The sequence below is a fragment of the Vicugna pacos genome, chromosome 7 (assembly GCF_048564905.1).
Source record: "Vicugna pacos chromosome 7, VicPac4, whole genome shotgun sequence".
NCBI lineage: Eukaryota > Metazoa > Chordata > Mammalia > Artiodactyla > Camelidae > Vicugna > Vicugna pacos.
The window spans coordinates 75558425-75578751 of record NC_132993.1 but is presented as its reverse complement, the minus strand read 5'-3'; the positions used below and the strand labels follow the sequence as shown (position 1 = coordinate 75578751).

General features: G+C 39.4%; 1 protein-coding gene and 1 long non-coding RNA gene across 2 annotated transcripts in view; one reads left to right on the top strand and one right to left on the bottom strand.

Moving 5' to 3' along the window:
• Window positions 1-8905: 8905 nt before the first annotated feature.
• Window positions 8906-16822, bottom strand: LOC140685463 (uncharacterized). Its single transcript, XR_012074569.1, has 2 exons — window positions 16775-16822; window positions 8906-9299 (listed from the first exon to the last, which is right to left on the bottom strand). It is a non-coding gene; the product is annotated as an uncharacterized lncRNA (long non-coding RNA).
• Window positions 16823-16829: 7 nt separating this feature from the next.
• The window catches only part of ORC5 (origin recognition complex subunit 5), a 70746-nt gene continuing 67248 nt past the window's right edge, over window positions 16830-20327 (top strand). The window contains exon 1 of the mRNA XM_006198497.4: window positions 16830-17063. Coding sequence (XP_006198559.1) covers window positions 16992-17063 — 72 coding nt within the window. The 5' untranslated portion in view covers window positions 16830-16991. The remainder of the gene's footprint in view (window positions 17064-20327) is intronic.

The window sequence follows — 20327 nt, the reverse complement described above, 5'->3', positions numbered from 1 at the left end:
TGGGGTTCTCTAATGACAAGGTAGGGTGAGTGGGGTAAACTCTGTCTAAGAAGAATAGAATAGAAGTAATTCTGTTGTCAGAAATATAGTTGGAGAATGTTTTAGACAGACAAAAACAACAAATGTCTAGATTATCTTTCCAACCTACCCTGCAGTCTAATTCATCACTTTTAACTTTAAAATCGTAACATACAGTGGCGAAAAATCACTTGATCCCAACTTTTGTGGAACACAGGTTTCATAAAATAATGCTGTTTCAGAATGCACTCTGGTATTTCCCATTCTATCCCACTGCCCTTCAATAAAAAAAAGTCCCAGTCCTGACTTACCACAATGTTTTCATGACCACAGTTGATTGTGAGTAGTCTGAAAACTAGTTTGATATTAAATTCAACAAATATTCATTGAACGATGAATAACGTCCAGCAATAGAGATAGGAATTATGCAGAATTTACATAGATGGCAATCTCCGGTCTCTAAATGTGTAAATAATCAAGGAGAGGCTGATTAAGAGGGAAGCATAGAAGGAGGAAGCTAATCAAAGGGAAAAACAATACAGCATCTCTCAGAAAGAGGGCTGAGGGACGGGGTATATTGCATCTAGCCAGACATGATGCTGGCTAAGAACCAGGCAAGCAAGCAAGATGGATGGCATGCCAAAGCCAGGAAGGAACATGCAAACTAAGGGTGAACAGAAGGTAATCCCAGGAGGCAGCCAAGAATAAGTGAGGAAATAGACAGAAGCTGAGAGGAAAGACAATTAGCAAGATGCTGGAGGTAAAGTCAGATGAGAACCAGCAGCATGTAAAAGTAGGTCAAAGACCTTTTCTACAGCTTTTGCTAAAAATCTGCAGGTGGACCCCCAGTGAGAGAGAGTGGTAGGAGAAACACCCACCACATCCACACCCTGGACTGGGAAATGCTGAAATCTTACCAGGATCTGAGGAGTAAATCAGCCTGTGAGTATTATACCCCGGTCCCAGACTCTTCATGAGAATACGCATTATGGAGCAAATACTACTCTAATACATACTTTAACAAGGATTTCTACAGGGCAGATAGATAACCAAGTCTCAAATGGTGATGAGTGATTCTAAACCAGTCAAATCCTGTGGTGAACTCCCTAAAGTTCACAGTAATAGTATCACATAAGATACACATTGACTGTCTCCAAGATGAGTATGTTTCATATATATACTGATAACTTTAAATTATACTTATTTACTTACTTACACTTCTGTTGTTTATCAAAACATTTGAACCAGACCATATTTATGTTTTATTATCCAAAAAAGTCTTCACATTATGGATGCTTCCTCAAACTGCGGGAATAACTCCCAGATGTTTTTTCACACCATGAAGTAGCTGTAAGGGGGCCCATGAGTGTTGGTTCCTTTCTTCTTGATTTTCTTGGATTCTTGCCTGCATCTCTACCTCTTAAGAGAACTTCTTCTTTGTGTATTAGCTCTGGGCTTCTCATGGAAAGAAATAAACCATTTCCTATTGAAGTGCCTTCCTATTTCATTTTCCTACTGCTTGTTCTTTCCCAACTACATCTTCTTTGTCATCTAAAAATGAGATCTTATAAGCATGTACTCTTACTTGGTTAAAAAAAAAAAAACCCTTGGTAAACTGCAAGACCTGGATTTATGTTCCCCAAAAGATCCTTTCTGCTTTGTTCCCCAAAAGATCCTTTCTGCTAATAAACTTCAAGCTGGGTTAACAGTGACTGCCCACTCCTGCCTCCTCCACCCCTCATTTTCATCTCGAAGACAGCCTCAGCTTCCAATTTAGTTCCCAATGTGTGAATAAAGTCCAGCCAACAGGGAGGGAGTTATTGCTGACCTGGATTTATTGCTTCCTTGGCCATCAGACTTACACACCACACGGAGAGCCAGGGAGCCTTGGCCATATGCTACCTCTCCCCATGATTCATTGCTCCTTGTCTCCCCTCAGAAAAGACCAGGTCTTCAGTTTAATAAACCTTCAATGTGATTACCCTGCATATCTGTTCCATGTTATATGTCCCTGTGGTTGGAAATAAGTGACTTGAGGAGTCTATCCTCTTATAGTTCTGTGCATGGGCCAGTAAGATCAAAGTATGCAAGTTTCATAATTATTTTTCTAAAATCCTTGTGGTTTAGTCTTTTGGAATTCAAAAATTTTCTGATTTTATAAAGAAAATATGGTGCATGGTCCATATATTACTTAATATCCCCTGCCACTCTAAGATAACACCCTATTATCCAGCACATTAATATCTTGCCAGCAAAATATGTGACTACTCACATGAAATAAAGCAAATAAAGACTATACATCATATGATATTTCTTATATGCGGAATCTAAAAAAATGATATAAATGAACTTATTTACAAAACAGAAAAAGACTCACAGACTCAAAGCCATAGAAAACAAACTTTCTCAAAGGGGAAATTGGGGGAGGAATAAATAAAGAGTTTGAGATTAGCAGATACAAATTACTGTATATAAAATAGATAAACAATAAGGTCCTACTGTATAACATAGGGAACTACATTCATTATCTTGTAATAACCTATAAGGAAAAAGAATATATTTATGTATAACTGAATACATAACACAACATTGTAAATCAACTATGTATACCTCAATTAAAAAAAAAAAGACTATAAAGAGTTTAAACTCAGATCAGGCCAGATACTGCTTCCAAATGATTACCAAAAAACTTCCAGTTCTCACAGCTTTCTAGACTTCAGACATGTATTATAGACAATAGCTAATACATAATGAATTGGGTGCCAATTGCAGTGCCTGGTTATCTGTCTAGGATTCGCCAATCAACTGCTGAGGTTGTTGCATTGATAGCACAGTGAGTCAGGGGGTTTAATTAGAGGTCTCTACTTATTACTGCTGTTATTAAGTCTGGAAAGTACAAGGACTGATTCCTATGTAGTCTGTTTGTTGCTTAGTCAATGTGCTAAGCCTGGCTGAGATTATACAAGGTTTCTTTGACTCTAATGTGAAAAGATAATTTGTTGAAATATTAATTTGTGGGTTTTTTTCCAGCATTCTCCCCGGTGTGCCAGGTCCTCTATTGCATTTGCCTTTGCCTTTGGATAGGCAAACTCCTTCTCTGACCATTTGTTTCCCAAAAGGCTGAAATCCTTGAGGAGATTACCTTGGGTAATTGAGAAGTGATTTTGAGGCGGGAGATAAGGTGGATTTTTTTAAAGGTGTAAAAGAATTTGGAGGTCAGCAGGTTCCACAGAGATTGGGGAAGGTGGCAGCACTTGGGTGGGTGGTTGACTGCATGGTCACTGTTATGGGCTGAACATTTGTGGCCCTCTCTGAAATTCATCTATTGAAGCCCTATGGTGGTATTTGGAGGTAGAGCCTTTGGGAAGTAATTAAGTTTAGTTGAGGTCATGAGGGTGAGACCCCATGATGTTATTAGTGTCCTTAGAAGAGAGACCAGAGTTCTTTCTCTTTCTCCCTCCAAGTGAGGACACAGCAAGAAGGTAGCCATCTGTAAGCCAAGAGGAGGGTCCTCACCAGCAACCAAATCTTCCAAGCTTGATCTTGGACTTTTTAGCCTCCAGAACTGTGAGAGATAAATTTTTGTTCTTTAACCCATCTGCTCTATGTTATTTTGTTATAGCAGCCTGAGCTAAGACAGTCATCTAGCATTGGCAAAAATTCACACGCCAGGGAAGAGCCCTTCAAAGGTCTAGCAAGGATACGGAAATATTACTAGTACCAAGGTGGACTGAAGATGAGTATTTTATAATCTTAGTATTTTATAAGTTCTCTGGAGTACTTAACAGCATTGGGGTGGGAGTAGGGTGTTCCAATATGATTAACATTGAATTTTCTGTCACTTGGTCATGGGAATTGGGACTAAAGTCATATTAAATTAGATTTTAAAAAAACAAAGTAAGGTGATTATTTTGTATACCTGAGTGTGTGGGTTTATATTTACCATTATTAATTTTCCACTATATTTTTTCTGTCTCTCTTATCTTTCTTATCCCTTAGCTGCTTTTTTAGATGTATTGCCATCTCTTTCCTGATACCTATGGTTTGATTTATATTTTTTATGCTTTGTATTTTACATTTTTCACTTCTTCATATTTCTTCCTTACCCATCCATTTTATCCTCCTCTATTCTTGATGATGAAGCATCTCCTCTCAGAAAACTTTGGGATGATGCAGTAGGAGGAAAATAGAGGTAGGACACAGAATACAGGTGAGAGCCTAAGTGCAGCTCCACAGAACTCAAAACAAACAGTTCTTGACACAACATTGTAAAATGATTATAAATCAATAAAAAATGTTAAAAAAAAACAGTTCAATTATTTTTGTTTCTACCTGAGACCCTTAACCGATCAGTGTCCTCTTATAGGTGAGGCTCTGGCTTGGGCTGGGAGGTGGGAGCAGGGACTAGGATTGGGTGTGGGAAGGCTTTGAACACTTAGTAGATCGTGCTCTTTGCTGCTGGGCTGACAGCAAATAGCAGTGTAAGTATGTACAAAGTGCCTTGAACAAGTACTCCACGACGGCAACAATACTCCATGACTGGCATCACTCAATAGTGTTATGTCTTTGAGAACAAACAGGTGAAGGATGAACCTCAGTGATCATACGTCAAGAGTGTTTAGGAACTAGGAAGGGCTTCTCAAGATGTCATAACATGTCCTTATGAAGAAGCAGTAGACTCTTTGGATATTATTCCACATCTTTCATGGGCCAGTTGTCTGGTTGGGAAGTGTTGTGAAAGGGGAGTAATATCTGGCTGAAGGCTTCCCTGATTGGTCAGACATCCTGCTTCCCCAACCTGTAGGGTCTTCCTGCAAGTGGCCCCAAGGATTTGCCTGGTGTTGCTCCCAAGCAACTATAGGTAGGACCAATAGTTTAAAGTTTTCATACATGTACTAAATATTTTTAGAGTGGTAAGTTCATAGTTCCTTAAAAGTCTTGCTTATTTTTTAGATTTATTGCTAGGAACTTATTGTTGTTTAGGCAAATAATTTTTTACATTACACTTTATACTGTTTATTACTGATGTGTAAAAAATGTTAATGACTTTCATCCTTTGTGCTTTCAGTGTTGTGAAATATTCCTCAGCATTCCTTTAAGGTGAAGATTTTTGCCAGGGTCACCTCCTCTGGGACATCTTCAATTTTTTCATTACAACCACTTTCCTTATTTATGTCAATACATTCACCTTCATAAAGTTCCTCCAGCTGTATGTCTAGAGTTTCTTGAATGGTGGCACTGTCAACACACCCACAGTAAGCTATTTTTCCTTTAACTCTATTCACAGTGATTCACATTTCTCTTCCCACTATCACTTTTCATTTCTTTGCTGCACTTTCATCTTTGGTGACCAATTTCCTCTTTTGAGTGCTCGTTTTTGTAAAATGTCATGTGGGTTGGGTTCTCACTGAGAGACAAGAAGGCAGCACAACTACATGCTTTGCTGTCTGTGTTTGAACTTAGTAATAAAGGCACAGTGACCAATCAGACAGACAGACTTCAGAAGTAGTGATGTGACTGGTCACTGATCATGATGCTCATCTGTTCTTCATGGGTGGATTTGATATATATAATGGCTCTGGGAATGGGTATATATCTGAAGAAAACAAAAACTCTAATTCACAAAGATACATGCACCCCAATGTTCATAGCAGCACTATTTACAATAGACAATATATGGAAACAGTGTCCATCAACAGATGAATGGATTAAGAAGATGTGATATATATAATGGAATATTACTTGGCCATAAAAATGAAATTTTGTCATTTGCAACAACATGGATAGACCTGGAGGATATTATGCTTAGTGAAATAAGTCAGATAGAGAAAGACAAATACTGTATGTTATCACTTACACATGCAATCTAAAAAAGTGAAATGAACAAGTGAATATAACAAAAAAGAAACAGACACACAGATATAAAGAACAAACTAGTGATTACCAGTGGGGAGAGGGAAGGAGGGAGGGGCTATAGGTATAAACTACTATGTATACAATAAATAAGCTACAAGGATATAGTACAGGAAATATAGCCAATGTTTTATAATAACTATGAATGGAGTATAATCTATAAAATTTAATCATTGTGTTGTACACCTGAAAATGATATAATACTGTAAATCATTGAAAAAACAAAGTTAAAAAACTGATTATGTTTGCTTGCATGTGTGTGTGCATAAGTAAACAAAAAATTCCACATGGGAAGCATAAATGACAGAATTAAGGGGAGATTTTCACTTTATATACTTCCAAAGTTTTCAGATGAACATTTTATTTTTCCCTTTTGAAAGAAGTTGAGGCATGATTTATACAAAGCAATACATGTAAAGAACAATGTATGTCAAAGTCTAAAGTTAATATGTTAATTCCCCCCTGAAAAAGGTCTTTGAACACTTAGATGCCTATTAATTCCCTGCCACCTTGCATGTCATTTTTGTCCCATGTTTTAGTTTTGTCTTTTTTAACACCCCAAATTAGACATTATTACTATTATCATTATTTTTTTGCAGACAATCTTTTAGATTCAACTATGTTTACTACTTTCTTTCCTCACCATTGCTTCTTGCATTTTCAGACCTTCCTTCCGATATAATTTTCCTTCTTTTTGAAATACAACTTTCATGTGTAGTTTAAGTATAGCTCCACTGGTGACATTTATTTGTATTTATTTGTCAAAAAATTATTTATTTTTCTCTCATTCTTGAAAGCAGGTTTTCTGGGCAGACAACTCAAGATACATATTTCCTTTCAGTTCTTTGTCCATATTCTTCCTCTCCTACACTTCACTGTTGAGTAGGAAGTCTACTATCAATCTGTCTGTGGTTTGTTAGACTTTTCTCTTGGGTTGTCTTTATAATCTGTTTGTTTTTGCTTTTCTACACTTTAGTAAGGTGGATAAAGTATCTACAGTACTATGTGACATGGGTAAAGGACAGATTTACTGGGGGACATTCACAAGCCAAAGCCACCAAGCAAAGGCCTAAGTGTTTCAATTTTTCCTCAAGCCCACAGATATCATTGTAGGCCACACAAGCAAGTTCCAGTGAAGATACACCCTTTCATCTCCTCTCCTTTTTTACTGGGCAAGCATGAAAATAATTTCAGTGAGGCCAACACAGATTACTTCGTTTCCAGGAAATGATTCAGATATCAGCCATTTAGAGGGAGTTTTCTGGGAACTCAGCTGCCCAGCACCTTGGAGGTCTTGGTAAGAAGTTGCAGCACCTCCTTTGAAGATTGGAAGTAGTTCCTGGCCCAAACTAGTTCATTGTTCAGGCAACAGAGAGACTTCTGGCGTCTCAGATAATTCACTTTCTGTATCATAATTTCAGCCACTAACCTCTGGTCTCCTACATATCTGACACAGGAAGAGAGAAAGCAGCTATTTGCACCTCACTCCCACCTCACAACGCTTCCATTTTGGGGGGTCGGATATGTCTAAGTTCAACCAGGCAGGGTTTGTCATTTTCCCTGAGGAGCAAGATAGGTTCCATGTTCTTGGAATGGTAAATTCTCATGCAACCAGTTGTTATTCTGACTCCAAGGGCGACATCTAGAGGCAGAGAAGAGTAGCTGCAGAGCTGGCTGATGCCATCTATGTTATCCAAATCATTCTTTTTCCAGCCCTCCACTGCAGTCCTCTTTCCCAGGTGACCAGGGCTCCTGCCTAAGCAGAGTGGCTGAGGGCAGAGATTGCCCCCTTTATGTCTGACTCCCTCTTGCCCATTTCAGACTACATTCTGGTTAGACTTGGCCCTCCATTCTAAAAGCCGTCAGCCGGGAAACATGATGAGCTCTCATGGTTTAGCCGTAAGTTCCAAAACTAAGTCCAGTAACTGGAGTTCTCCCCTGCCACCGCCTCCAATGTAAGCATTAGCAACCCCAGGGGTTGGGGTGGGAGGGCAAGGACCATGGACAACCAAGTTCCCTCCTCATCCTCCCTCATCCTCCTCTAGTCCTAACAGATGGAACCAGAGTAGCCATCTTCTCACTCTGGACTGGCCTGTTTGCACAGTGGCCCTAGAGCTGGGTGGGTGGGGAGAGGCGTGGGTGGGCCCCCCTCACCTTCTTGACTGAGAGGCTATGAATTTGGAGAGTAAAGACAAAGGCCCTTATTTCTAGAGGGAATCAAATTTTCTATCCCCAAGGCCTCTCCCACTACCAGTGTCTCCTTCAAGCCTTTTTTTCCCTGCTTGCTGACCTTCCAGGAGGGTTTTCTTCCCTGAAGACTGCTCTATCTTTTCTCTTTCCCACTTATCCAGCCCCAGAGCAGCTTTTGTGGATCCGGTCGGGGTTCTTCTACTAGTTCTCTGGCTTTCTCTTTCTCTACCTTACAGCTGCAGCTGCCTGCAAAGACCCAAAGACTTCGGCCCAGAGCCAGAAACACAACACATCCACTCCAACCCTGCTGCTCAAATGAGAGATTTTCATGAAGTCTCCAGATGGTGCAGCCTCGGGCTCAGAGCACACCCCTCTGCTTCCCCCATACTGTTGGAGAATGGGGAGGGCATGCCTGCTCCCTCCTCCTTGGTTGGTCCACCATATTATCCTGCAATAGCAGGCCCTAGGATTGGTACATCTTCATCTATGGAGACTCTGTCCAGCCACACTTTTCCCTAGAGAGGATGTACTTTCCTTCTGCCCAGAATCAAGTGGCATTACTAGCTTGTGACCACCCTCCTCCTTCCATCTCCCTGGTTTAATTCAGAAGTCCTAAGTGTAGCTAATTGGAACAAATCATTGGAAGGCAATTTGGTAAATATATCAAAAGTCTTCAAGATCTATAGACATTTTGACCTTGTTACCTATCCCCAATGGGTTTGTGACCCCTCAATGGATCTTTTGCCTGGAGCCACAAATGCCAATCAAATGAAACCACACACAGTCCAGCAGAGCAGTAACTTTATTCACTGATTAAGGAAAAGGGATAGCTTGTGCTCTCAAAACACTTTCTCCCCAAAGGGAGGAGAGTAAGGTATTTTAAGGGGTAGGAGGCAGACATGTTGTCAAGGCTCTAGGAAAAGAGGCAGCTGGGACATTTTCAGTCTTCCACACTTCTCTGTGCAAGCTTCTTTGGGCCTCACAGAGTACAAATTCCTCTCTTCCAGGCCCCAGCAGAGATTTTAGCATGGTAATGAAGCAAAGGTAACTTTCAGACACCTCTAGGTTTCATTTCTTCCAGTGCTTTCTTGTGGTCAAGTCAGAGCTGGTTCAGGGCAGTTGACCACTGCATATTTCCTAAAGCACAGCAGCAAAACATCTCTGTCCAATACCAGGTGCTTTTGAAACAAACACAGAGATAAATCAAGGCGAGGATTCTTTAGCTCTCAGGGGCTGGTGAGGGAAACCACCTAGTAATTCCAATTCTAAGATTTTAACCTAGGGAAATATTGCAACACATGTCAATATTTATATGCATGGGGTAGAGCTCAGGGGTAGAGCAAGTGCTTAGCATGAGGTCTTCAGTTCAATCCCTAGTACCTCCATTAAAAAAAATTATATACAAATATATTCATAGAAATTTTTATAAAAACAAAAATTAGGAATAATTTTTAGGTTCAGTTGGTGATTGGTTAAATAAATTATGGTGTATACATAAAACTGAATTTTATGTAGCCAGTTTACTACGTCAGATTTCAAAAGTCTCTGTGTTTTCAATCTTGCCTATTTAATGTTCTCAATATTGCTGCTGTTGTGATCTTTCCAAGACGCAAAGATCCATGCTCAAAATCCTTCAGTGGCTCCTGATCATCTTCAAGATCATGTCTAAACTTCATGTTGTGGCATGCATGACCTTTTATACCCAGGACACTCTTATCTCTCCAAATTTTTTTCTGTTCTCCCCCAGCATTCTTCCTCCATTTCCTTCTTTCCATCTTGTACTCAACACTCTGGCTCTGCTGAAACACCTGCCACTTTGCTAATATTTTCATGCTCTTTGTAGCATTGGACTTCTACACATTCTTCTTATCCACCTGGCTAACTCTTTATATTTTAGTATTTACATCAGACATCATTTTCTCTAGGAAATCTTCTGTCATGTACACCTTTGCCTGTATGTCACAGTCTCAGTATTTTTGTGTGAGTTGCCCAAGCCCCAATTTCCACAGACTAGATAACACCTGCATACGCAGAGGATTTTGTTACATGAAAGGGAACCCTGAGCTTGAGGAACCTGAATCTTTTACCATGGGTGGTAAACATGCCTGCACTTTACTTCTGAGAGAGATATCTTTATCACATTTGTCAGAAAGCTTGCCTGTGCCTTTGTTCCAGAGAGAGACGCTAGCTCTATCTTCCAAAGCTGTTTGCTAGCTAAGCATCTTGGGTGAGATGTCCTTAAAAAAGAGCAGTCACAGTCTTGCTCATGAGACATGTGGAAATGCAAGATATCCATAGAGGAGGGACTTGCAACAATATTTTGGAGATAGAGCCAGGATTTATGATGGATTTGTGAGGTATTAAGAAAAAAAGAGAAAAAATATGACTTCAAAATTGTTGGCCTAAGGAACTGGAAAAATGTAATGCTGATTTGCTGAGACGGAATGACTGTGGAAGCAGCAGGGCAGGCTAATTAATCAACACAATAATTATAATCCAAATGATATTTATTGGGTATTTGCCAAGTGCTGGGCACTGTGTTAAACGTATCACAGACATTTAACTGATAAATATTAGCTGATCACTTTATGCGTGCTAGTCATTATTCTAGGAACTGGAGATGCTGTATTGAGCAAAGCCAGCAGTATCTCTGCCTCGTCTTGTGGTGCCTGCATTGTAAAAAAGGACAGTCAAGCTGCCAAGGAAGTTCACTATGGGTGGGGATCATCTCTTTCTAGAGCTATAGAGATGTCAACCTTGTGAGGTAGGTTTTATTTTTGTCCCTCCTCCCCTTATCTTACAGATGAGAGAACAATGACTTAGACTAGCAATATGCCTACGGTCACAGTTAACGAGTGTTGAAGCCAAGATTCTAACTCAAGTCTGTTTAACCCTAGAGCCTATGCTTCATTTGTCTTTTGGGTAAGAATGTAATCATGAAAATCCACTAGTAAGTGAATTTAATGTCTTTCAAGAAGTGTTAAATTAGCCTGTCCAATAAATTTTCCTCAGAAATGCAATACTGAAAGGTCAAAAAAAAGTAATGTAAAAATAATGGATCTGGTTGTTGCAGTGGAAAAGTTAACTGAATTGCTTTTTCAACTTAATATTGACTTAATTTCACTCTGATATTGGATTTTCTTATATTTCATGATATAAATTACTTTTGAATATAGTTTCATTATATATCCTTATTTTTTGTGTGACATAATTTTTAAAATTATGTTATTGAAGTGAATTTGAGTAGAGGTGAGTTTCAAAATATTTGTCCTATTCAGTGGAATATTTTAAAAGCCTTCTAATATATGCTAGTGGCTCTCAGAGAGCACGAAGTACTGAAATCTGTGGTCCTGTAGTGAAAACCCAACACTTAGAAAGAGCTACTTTTTGGATCATCTATCAAAGAAAAAGTTTTGTGAAAACTATTTCCTGGGGCTATATACAGTGAAACTATTAAATAATACAATAGGAACCATAAAATACATCATATTTTAGGCTAAATGTAATGTAAAGAAGAGAGAGAAAAACTGTGGAGACGGTATTATTACTCATCCATTTACTCATGTACTCACTCTGTAAGCATTTTATTAATTATTATTATTTAATGAGACTTGGCATTTATAGCACTCAATAAGCTTCTAATTACATCCTCACTGTCTGTCTTTCCCACTAGATTATATTTTGAACAAGGATGGGTACAATGTCTCTCTTGGTCACAATGCATCCCAGCAGCACTCCAGCATGATGGTCTTCAATAAATGCTAGATTAATGAATGCAGTAGTCAAATGAATCTGGATATTTTCATCCAAATGGTGCCTGAAAATCCACAGGCACAAATATACATAATACAAGGTTGAGACTTTTAGGTGCTACAGCAAATGTAAAGGATAAATCCTATAAGACTTGAGAGATTAGAAAATTGTGCTGAAAAAATTGGGGGAGTTTCACAGCATTGGGGCTTGGACTTAAGATAGGGAGATGTGTTAGGTTTGATTTCTTAGGGAATGCAGCTTGAAAGTGCTGTCAGGTGGAAGGTTCAAACCAAGGGCAGAAAGGGTGAGTAAAAGGGAAATGAGACTAGAGAACATCTGTGAGCTTGAATTTAAAAAAATAACTAGTTGAGTTTCACTACTATCTTGATGGTAAAAATCTGGAAAAAGCACCACTCCCACGTTAATGATAAAAGAAATTTGATAAACTAAAAAGAAATCATTTTTTTAACCCATCAGAGAACGAAGATCACAGGGAAATCGAGTAGCCTGACATCTAAGGGAAGATAGGCTCCTCCAAGGAGAGATGGGACAGTTGCCCTGACTCACCTGTGGCAAAACAGGGGCATGTGGAAAAGACAAGTGCCATCCAAGCAGGTGAAAATATCCAGCTAAAATTTGAAATAATTTGTTAAAGGCTGACTGTGGCTCATTTAGAGGCACAGACACAAAAGGAGTTCAGACTTACATATCCACAGACCTTCACTGCATGCCCATCAGAAAGGTAGGGGGGCAGAGCAGAGAAAGCCTCCCATGGAGGTGCAAGTCTAGAGAACGGGAGTGGCCACCTCTCCTCTGGGAAGTAAGCTTTGAGAAATGTTGGTAACTGGGAAATGCACAAAGCCCAGCCTGGACCCTTGTTCTGTAGAAAACAAAAGTCATAAGCCTTTGGAAGAAAGGCTACAAACCCTGTCATCTTCATGGTACATGTGAAAAGTTGAAACTACAACTGAAACAAAGGTGAAAGAGAAAACTTCTACTCCTAGAATCAGAGCAAGAAATACCGGCCCACAAAGATTCCCCCAGTGACACACTGCAGAGTTTAGCTGCAATGAGGAGGACAGGTTTACTGAGAAACCACTCCTGCGGCCCAGGGCCTGCCTAAGTCCGAAGAAGGACAAGATGGACAGAGGACGCTCCACCACCCTTCAATCAGACAAGCAGCTACCAAGTCACAAAAAGCAGCATTCCGTGTCTGGGGGAGAGGCAAGAATGTGGACAGAGACCACTTCTGAACTGCAGGTGCACAGGAAAGGCCAAAAGTTGAGGGGCAGAGAAAGAATATTGGAAAAAAAGAAAAATACCCAAACAAACACCCAAACAACTGTCACACTCCATTTTTTAAAAATCTGGTATTTTTTTAACTGGAGTTACTTAAAAACATGTTTTTAAATTCACAAACCTATGGATATTTTGTATCTTTAAGTATTGACATCTATTTTAATTGCATTGCAGTGAGAATTATGATCTTTATGATACAAATCCTTTAGTATTTGTTTAGATTTGCTTTATACTCTGGTATAGGGTGGCCAACTTAAGTAAATGTGCTGCATGTAAAAGCACATGGTAAATCAAGCTTGTTAATTATGTTTTTGAACCTCTTATATCCTTACTATTTTTGTCCACTTAATCTAACTGTATTAGAGGTGCTTTCAAAATCTCCTGCTACAGTATTGGATTTGTCAACTTTTCCTTGAATTTCCACCATTTTTTGCATTTTATATTTTGATGTAATTTTAATAGAGTTGTTCCATAATTCTGATGCAGTGAAAAAGTTATAATACTTCAGAGTATACTGTATCATGGCCTTCACTCTTGATGAACAAGATAAATATCCATTTTAATCATGTAATATCCCTGCACTGTTTCCAAACATGATTGCTACATAAACTAATCAATACGAGTCCAATAGTCCCTGAGCATTCATGGAAATTGGTTCCACAGATGCTCAAGTCTCATATAAAATGGCATAGTATTTGCCTATAACCAACGTACATCCTCCGTATATTCTGTTACCTCTGGATTACATATAATATCTAATTCAATGTAAATGCTATGTAAATAGTTGCCAGAGCTTGGCAAAATCAAGTTTTGCTTTTTGGAAATTTCTGAAATCTTTTTTCCCAATATATTCAATCTGAGTTTGATTGAATCCACAGATGCAGAGCCTGCACATATAGAAGGTTGACTGTACTAATCAGTGGAAAGCATATAAATTTTTATCCTAGCAGAAAGATCAGAACTCTAAAGCAACAGGTGGTGTTAGCTTTCTATTGCTGCTGTAATATATCACCACACATATAGTGGCTTAAAACAACACAAATTTTTCTTCTTGCAATTCTGGAGGTCAGAAGTCGGAAATGAGTCTCACTGGGTTAAAACTGAGGTTTCAGCAGGGCTGCATTCCTTTCTGGAGGCTCTGAGGAAGAATCCTTTTTCTTCCCTTTTCCAGCTTCCTAGAGGCCTCCTTCATTCCTTGGCTTATGTCCCCATTCCTCTCACTTTCAAGCCAGCAACAGCAGGCCAAATCTCACACACACTACCATCTCTCTGGTTCGCCTTCTGCCTCCTTCTTTCACTAATAATGATGCTAATAATTACATTGATTACAAATTGATTCTATTTTCCATGTTGCAGCCAAAGAGAATTTCCTACAAGTCAAGTCTCGTCATTTGCTTCTTTGCTTCAAATTCTTCACTGGCTCCCTGTGACCTACATGAAGTTCACTCCTCTTAACATAACATGTACTTGTCCCCAGCATGACCTCCTGCCACTCTAGATTTATTCTTAAAAATTTTCACTTGCTAGTAATTTTTAGTAATTACTCCCTGGCATGGGATTGCCTCCTTGCCCCTTTTATGTCTTTAGCTTGTCCTTTTGTTCTTTGGCTTAGAATTTATTTGTTGGTCTCACAGATGAACCCTTATTCTTTAGACTAAGCATCCCAGTCTCCTCCTCTGGGAAATTTTTTCTAAATCTGTCTGAGATAGAAAGGAAGGAGGAAGGGCACAACCATTCAAGGAAAGACACAGCAATTAACAACAAGGTGCAGAAAATTCAACTCCCAACAGGCTTTGAGGCCCAAGAAGGCAGGAGATTTGACTTCCAGTAGACCTTGAGCTTCATTATACAGACTGTAATATATATTAGCATGGTCAATGGCACTCCCACAGTGCCAAGATAGTTCTGAGGCTAACCAAAATAGGTCAAAAAGTGGGCAGTGGCCCAAGTCCTGAGAATCCCAGCCCCTTCCGCAAAAGTAGTTGTAACAATTCTTACATTTGTTAGCATATGAAGCTACCCAGCCCATAAAAACTAGCAACACTGCCCCTTGCTCCCTCTCCCTCGCTCCCTCTCCCACACCTTCCAAGACTGCCTGCACTCTAGGGAGTATGTATCCAATGAGGACCCAACCCCCACACCTTGTGGCCTTTCTCTTGCCTTCTGAAACAGCCTGCATTCTGCCTATGGAATAACTTTCTGAATAAATCTACCTTTACTCAACTGTGGCTCACTCTTGAATTCTTCCCTGTAGGAAGCCAAGGACCCACATTTTGTGGGGCGCATCCCAGGGACTCAACCAAGACCTGGGACATGGCAGTCCTCTCGCCCCACATTCATTTTCCTGTAACATCTCCAGGCAATAAAGCACTTCCTCTTAGGTCAACAATTATTAACTGACTGCTTTTCATGTATGCACGAGGCAGTATAATAAATGCTATAAATGGATCTGTGAAGAAAACAAGGTTTCTTGCCATCACAAAGCAGCTAGAGATAAAAACTAACATTTAGATAATTATTTAGTTATAATTTTGTTGAATGCTATAAAGATGTAGTCTTATAAGAATGTATAACCCAGTCTTGGGAGGGTGGCAAGGGCTAGCTTCCCTTAGGAAAAGACATTGAAAGATTTGATGGATGGTCCCATTGTACTCTTTATATATAATTCTTTCTTAAAGTACTTAGGGGACTGCATTTGAATTGCTTTAAATATAGGACTTCGACTAGCTGATAAATTATACAAGACGCTTACCAAAAGATCCTTTTGGCTATCAGAAATACAAGATCTCAATTACGATGTACACTATTTAAATCTGTGTATACCAGGTACTAAGTATATAATCTTTTACCCCTGTTATTAACCCAGCTATTATTTTAACTCAGCTATTATTATTCCCATTTTATAGAAAGAAGTTAAGGTTAAAAACGAATGATCTCTGTTCGTCAGTAGGAGTTAGCGGCCTCAACTCAGCCGCTTCAGCACCTCAAGCCCTCTTTTCACCACATATTTTCGTCTACTTCTCTATCTTTTTTTATTTCTAGAATCTTCTGGTGTCTGGTTTCTACTGGGTGTTCTACAAATAAATACAGGAGAAAGGCTTACGCTAAAGGTAGCATTATTTTTAACTCTTGTTGCCCTGACCAACATACACTAGAACTTCTTTCCCTTGTGAGGGAGAGGCATTTCCAGATTCGGCTTTAGGCTTGCACTAAGACTTATAATTCCATCACAGTCGCTTTTTTTTTTTTTGCACCGTCGGACGCCAATAATTTCCCACATCGTCGTCAGGTTTAAACCGCAGCTTTTCAGAACACTGGTTGTCTGAGCCTGCTTTCCTCACGTCCATGTGAGGAGGGCTCCGGCTCCACAACCGCCTTCCCCTCCCTCAAAGGAATTACACAGTCTCCACAGGAAAAGCGAAGACACAGGGAGCGGCTCACTGGGAGCCCATAAAAGCCCCCTTAGCTCCTTCCAGCGCCTTCTCTGTTCGCCCAACCCTGCACCATCCTCTCAACCTCTGAATGGCAAAAACCGCAGCCCGAGACGCCCACCCTCAGGAAAACAGTCTCCACAGAGCCCCACAGTGGCGAAAGAACTAACCTCTATTCCCTCGGCGACTATGGCGACTACGGCGACTACGGCAAGGCCGACGCGCCTCTTGCGCGCTGACGTCACGGTGACGCACTGCCACGCCAGCTCCTCCCACAAGCCCGCGAGTCCGGTTTCCGGCGGGAGAGCGGAGCGCCTGGCGTAGGTGAGGCTGAGGCTGGGAGCGCGGAGTCGGCCGGGGTTACTCTGTGCCCTGGCGCCCGCCAGAATGCCTCACTTGGAAAACATGGTGCTTTGTCGCGAGTCCCAAGTGTCCACCTTGCGGTCCCTGTTTGGAGAGGTATTGTGGTCCAACTATCTTTTCCAGTTCCCGGAGGCAAGCAATTCCGTAGTTTGGGACGTGTTCGAATTTTAAATTTTCGTTTGGCGTGAGGGGCAGTAGACAGCTTTTGCGTTGAGAAAAGGGGTGTAGGTCTACACGACTCCTCACTCAGAGTGACTTCTGAGGAGTCTCTTAAGAAAAACTGCACATGAAGGACCGGCCTGCCCTATGGCTCCTTGGTCCAGCACCTCTTCTTACACGTAGGCCACAGGGTTGAGAGGGTGTTCGTCCAGGGTAGCTACCCAGGGTTGCTTCTGAACAAGATTTTACACACCACATGTGTTTGCAGAATGTTGCTTATTCAAGTGTAAGTTCCCACGTTTCAGTGAGGTAGTTGGTGTAAGTCCTGTGTGGATAGGTGGTTCTTGTCCAGACCAGTGAGGGCAAAGCAGTGCTTCAGCTTTAACACTTAAATGGCTTTTCCTGAGTTGTAGAAGCCCTGAGGAGGTCCAGTCTAGGCTTCTTGATTAGCAGTTCAGGTGATGCCTATGAGAAGAGCTTAAATGTTTTGTGTTTTTTTTGTTTTTGTTTTTGTTTTGTTTTTTTCTGGATGAACACAGCCAGGGAGTTCTTTTCATAGGAGGCAGCATTCACCAATTCAATTCTTAACCTATTTTTAATTATATTCTTGTGGTCTTTGGTGAGCATTTTGCTTCAGACTCATTAATTAGACTTGGAAGAATTTAGACTTGGGTCTCATCTGTAAGGAGAGTAAATGAAAATTCGGGTCACACCACGCACACCGCTGATTTGCTTTAAGTACTACTTTCATCTAACTCATTGGATGGCAGTTTTGGGTGGCCTGTGAAGTCATAGTGGAAAAGTACCACCCTCCTTCTAAAGGGGCACATCAGTTAGGGAACTAAGAGGTCAATGACTGCATCCTCAGTCAGTATCCTAGTTACAAATTTTGGTTATAATTACCCATTTTATCATTGAAGCACTTTCTTGGTTATGCCTTGTACATTCCTTCCCTGGAGTTGACAAACCCAGATTACTCCAAACAGAGGCGGTCCTCTTGAAAAAGAATATTGGCAAATAGAGATGAGTAGTATCGATTTTGTGTAGATCCCGAAAGGAAATCATGTTTAACAATTTTAGTATCACTTTTCTGTAAGGTGCTGTGCATGTGGGAGAGACAAAAAACTATAAAAAACTGGTTCAAATTTCTAAGCAGATTTATTTATGTATTCAGCAGATAAATACTGAGCACCTTCTCTGTTCCAGATACTGTGCCACATCCTGGCTTATTACAGTTTATGTTAGGTTTATGAAGGTGAAAAGTTAAATAACAGTGCAAGAGTTCAATACAATTCTAGGTAACAATACAAAAGATGATGTAAGATGGAGTATTATTAAGTACCAAATAATGGATGCAGACAAGTGTGGCAGGATTCCAGAAAGGCAGAGTTTTAGTGTAGCTTGGAAAAATGACCTGAAGGATGTCTTATGCTTCTCTTTAAGGTGAAATAGAGTATTCGGATAACAGAAATGCTCAGCAAGCATATGTTTAATTCTTGAGACAGAATTTTTGAGCCAGTTAATTTACAAGATTGTTATGTGTAAACGTAAGAAAAAAATTCATTTTTTAAAAATTTTTTATTTTTTTAAATCCTCCACTTGTGGGGTTTTTTTTGGAGGGTGGAGGTAATTAGATTTATTTATTTATGAATCTGTTTAATGGAGATACTGGGGATTAAACCCAGGATCTTGTGCATGCTAAGCACACACTCTAACCCTGAGCTATACCCTCCCCACAAAAATTCATTTATTAAAACATTTATTTTTTGTTTATTTTTAGCATTTGGACTGCTGTTGTCATAGGCATATCCCATTAGAAAGTATTTTCCCATATAAATTTGACTTCCTGATTTGTCTTGTAAACAGGACATTTGTAACTTGATGGCTTGAATGTAATAAATGTGAGTATGGTTGACCCTCGAACAATGTAAGAGTTAAGGGTACTGATCCCCTGTGAAGTCGAAAATCAGCATATAACTTTTGACTCCCCCCAAGCTAAACTACTTGCCCTTGCCGATAAACAGTCAATTAACACATATTTGTATGTTATATATATTATATGCTGTACTGTTGCAATAAAGTAAGCTAGAGAAAAGGAAATGCTATTAATAAAATTGTAAGGAAGAGAAATACGTTTACAGTACTACTCTATTTACCAACACGTAAGTTTACATTGTCTGAAAGATGTATTGTCTGTCAGTGCCTACATCCTTATTATCTAAATAATACAAAACACTGGAGATACTATACATAGTACTAACACTAGACATCAAAAATGAAAAGATAATGTGAAAAAGAAATTCATATTTCTTTACAGGTAGAATGATTCATGCGTTGATAACATTGATAACGAAGAAACAGCAATATGATTGCTTTATGGTAGCCTAGTGTAATCAATAGGATTGCTTCATGGCAGCCTATCTCTGCACTAATGAGTGAATCATTATGAAGTTTTTATGGCACACAGTATTACAGTCATATTCATAATACAGTACTGTAAACATGTTACATTTTAAACTATTTACCTGTGATAATAGGCTGATAAACAGTTTCTCCAATTATGGGAAAGAGGAACAGGGGAGGGGGGAAGGGAATACATTAAATATCACTCACCTTATGCCTATGTCAGGATATACTGGTATCTACGTATATTGTGTTCGTTCATGGCATACTTAATTTTTTCTTAATTTTTTTCCTCTATTTTTAGGCTATGTGATTTGTCTGTTTTTTCAAATTGTTGCAAATCTCCCCAAATTTTTTCCAATATATTTATTTTTAAAAAATCGATGTAGTAGAACCCATGTGGTTCATACCTGTGTTTTTTCAAGGGTCAACTATACTGTTGTAGTTGTAGATGATGATCATAAAGACTCTACTTTGTTTTAGAGAAATTGCATCATTCCAGTTCTCTTGTAATTATTTTTTAAATGTATGTTTTCCCACTAGACTGTGAATTCATCCAAAGCAGATTTTGTCTTTAACTAATTTTTTGTACTCTCAGTGCATAGTGGGTTTCAGCATTTAGCAGGTGTCTAATAAATGTTAATTGAATGAATAAAACATATTTATAGTATTGACCAGACCAATAGAGAGAGGTGTTTGACAATTTTTACTTTTCTCTAGGTAGCTGCCTCTTAATGTACTGCAGGAGAATCTTGGGAGTTTGTATTTTGAAATACATGCTGTGTAAATTTTATTGTT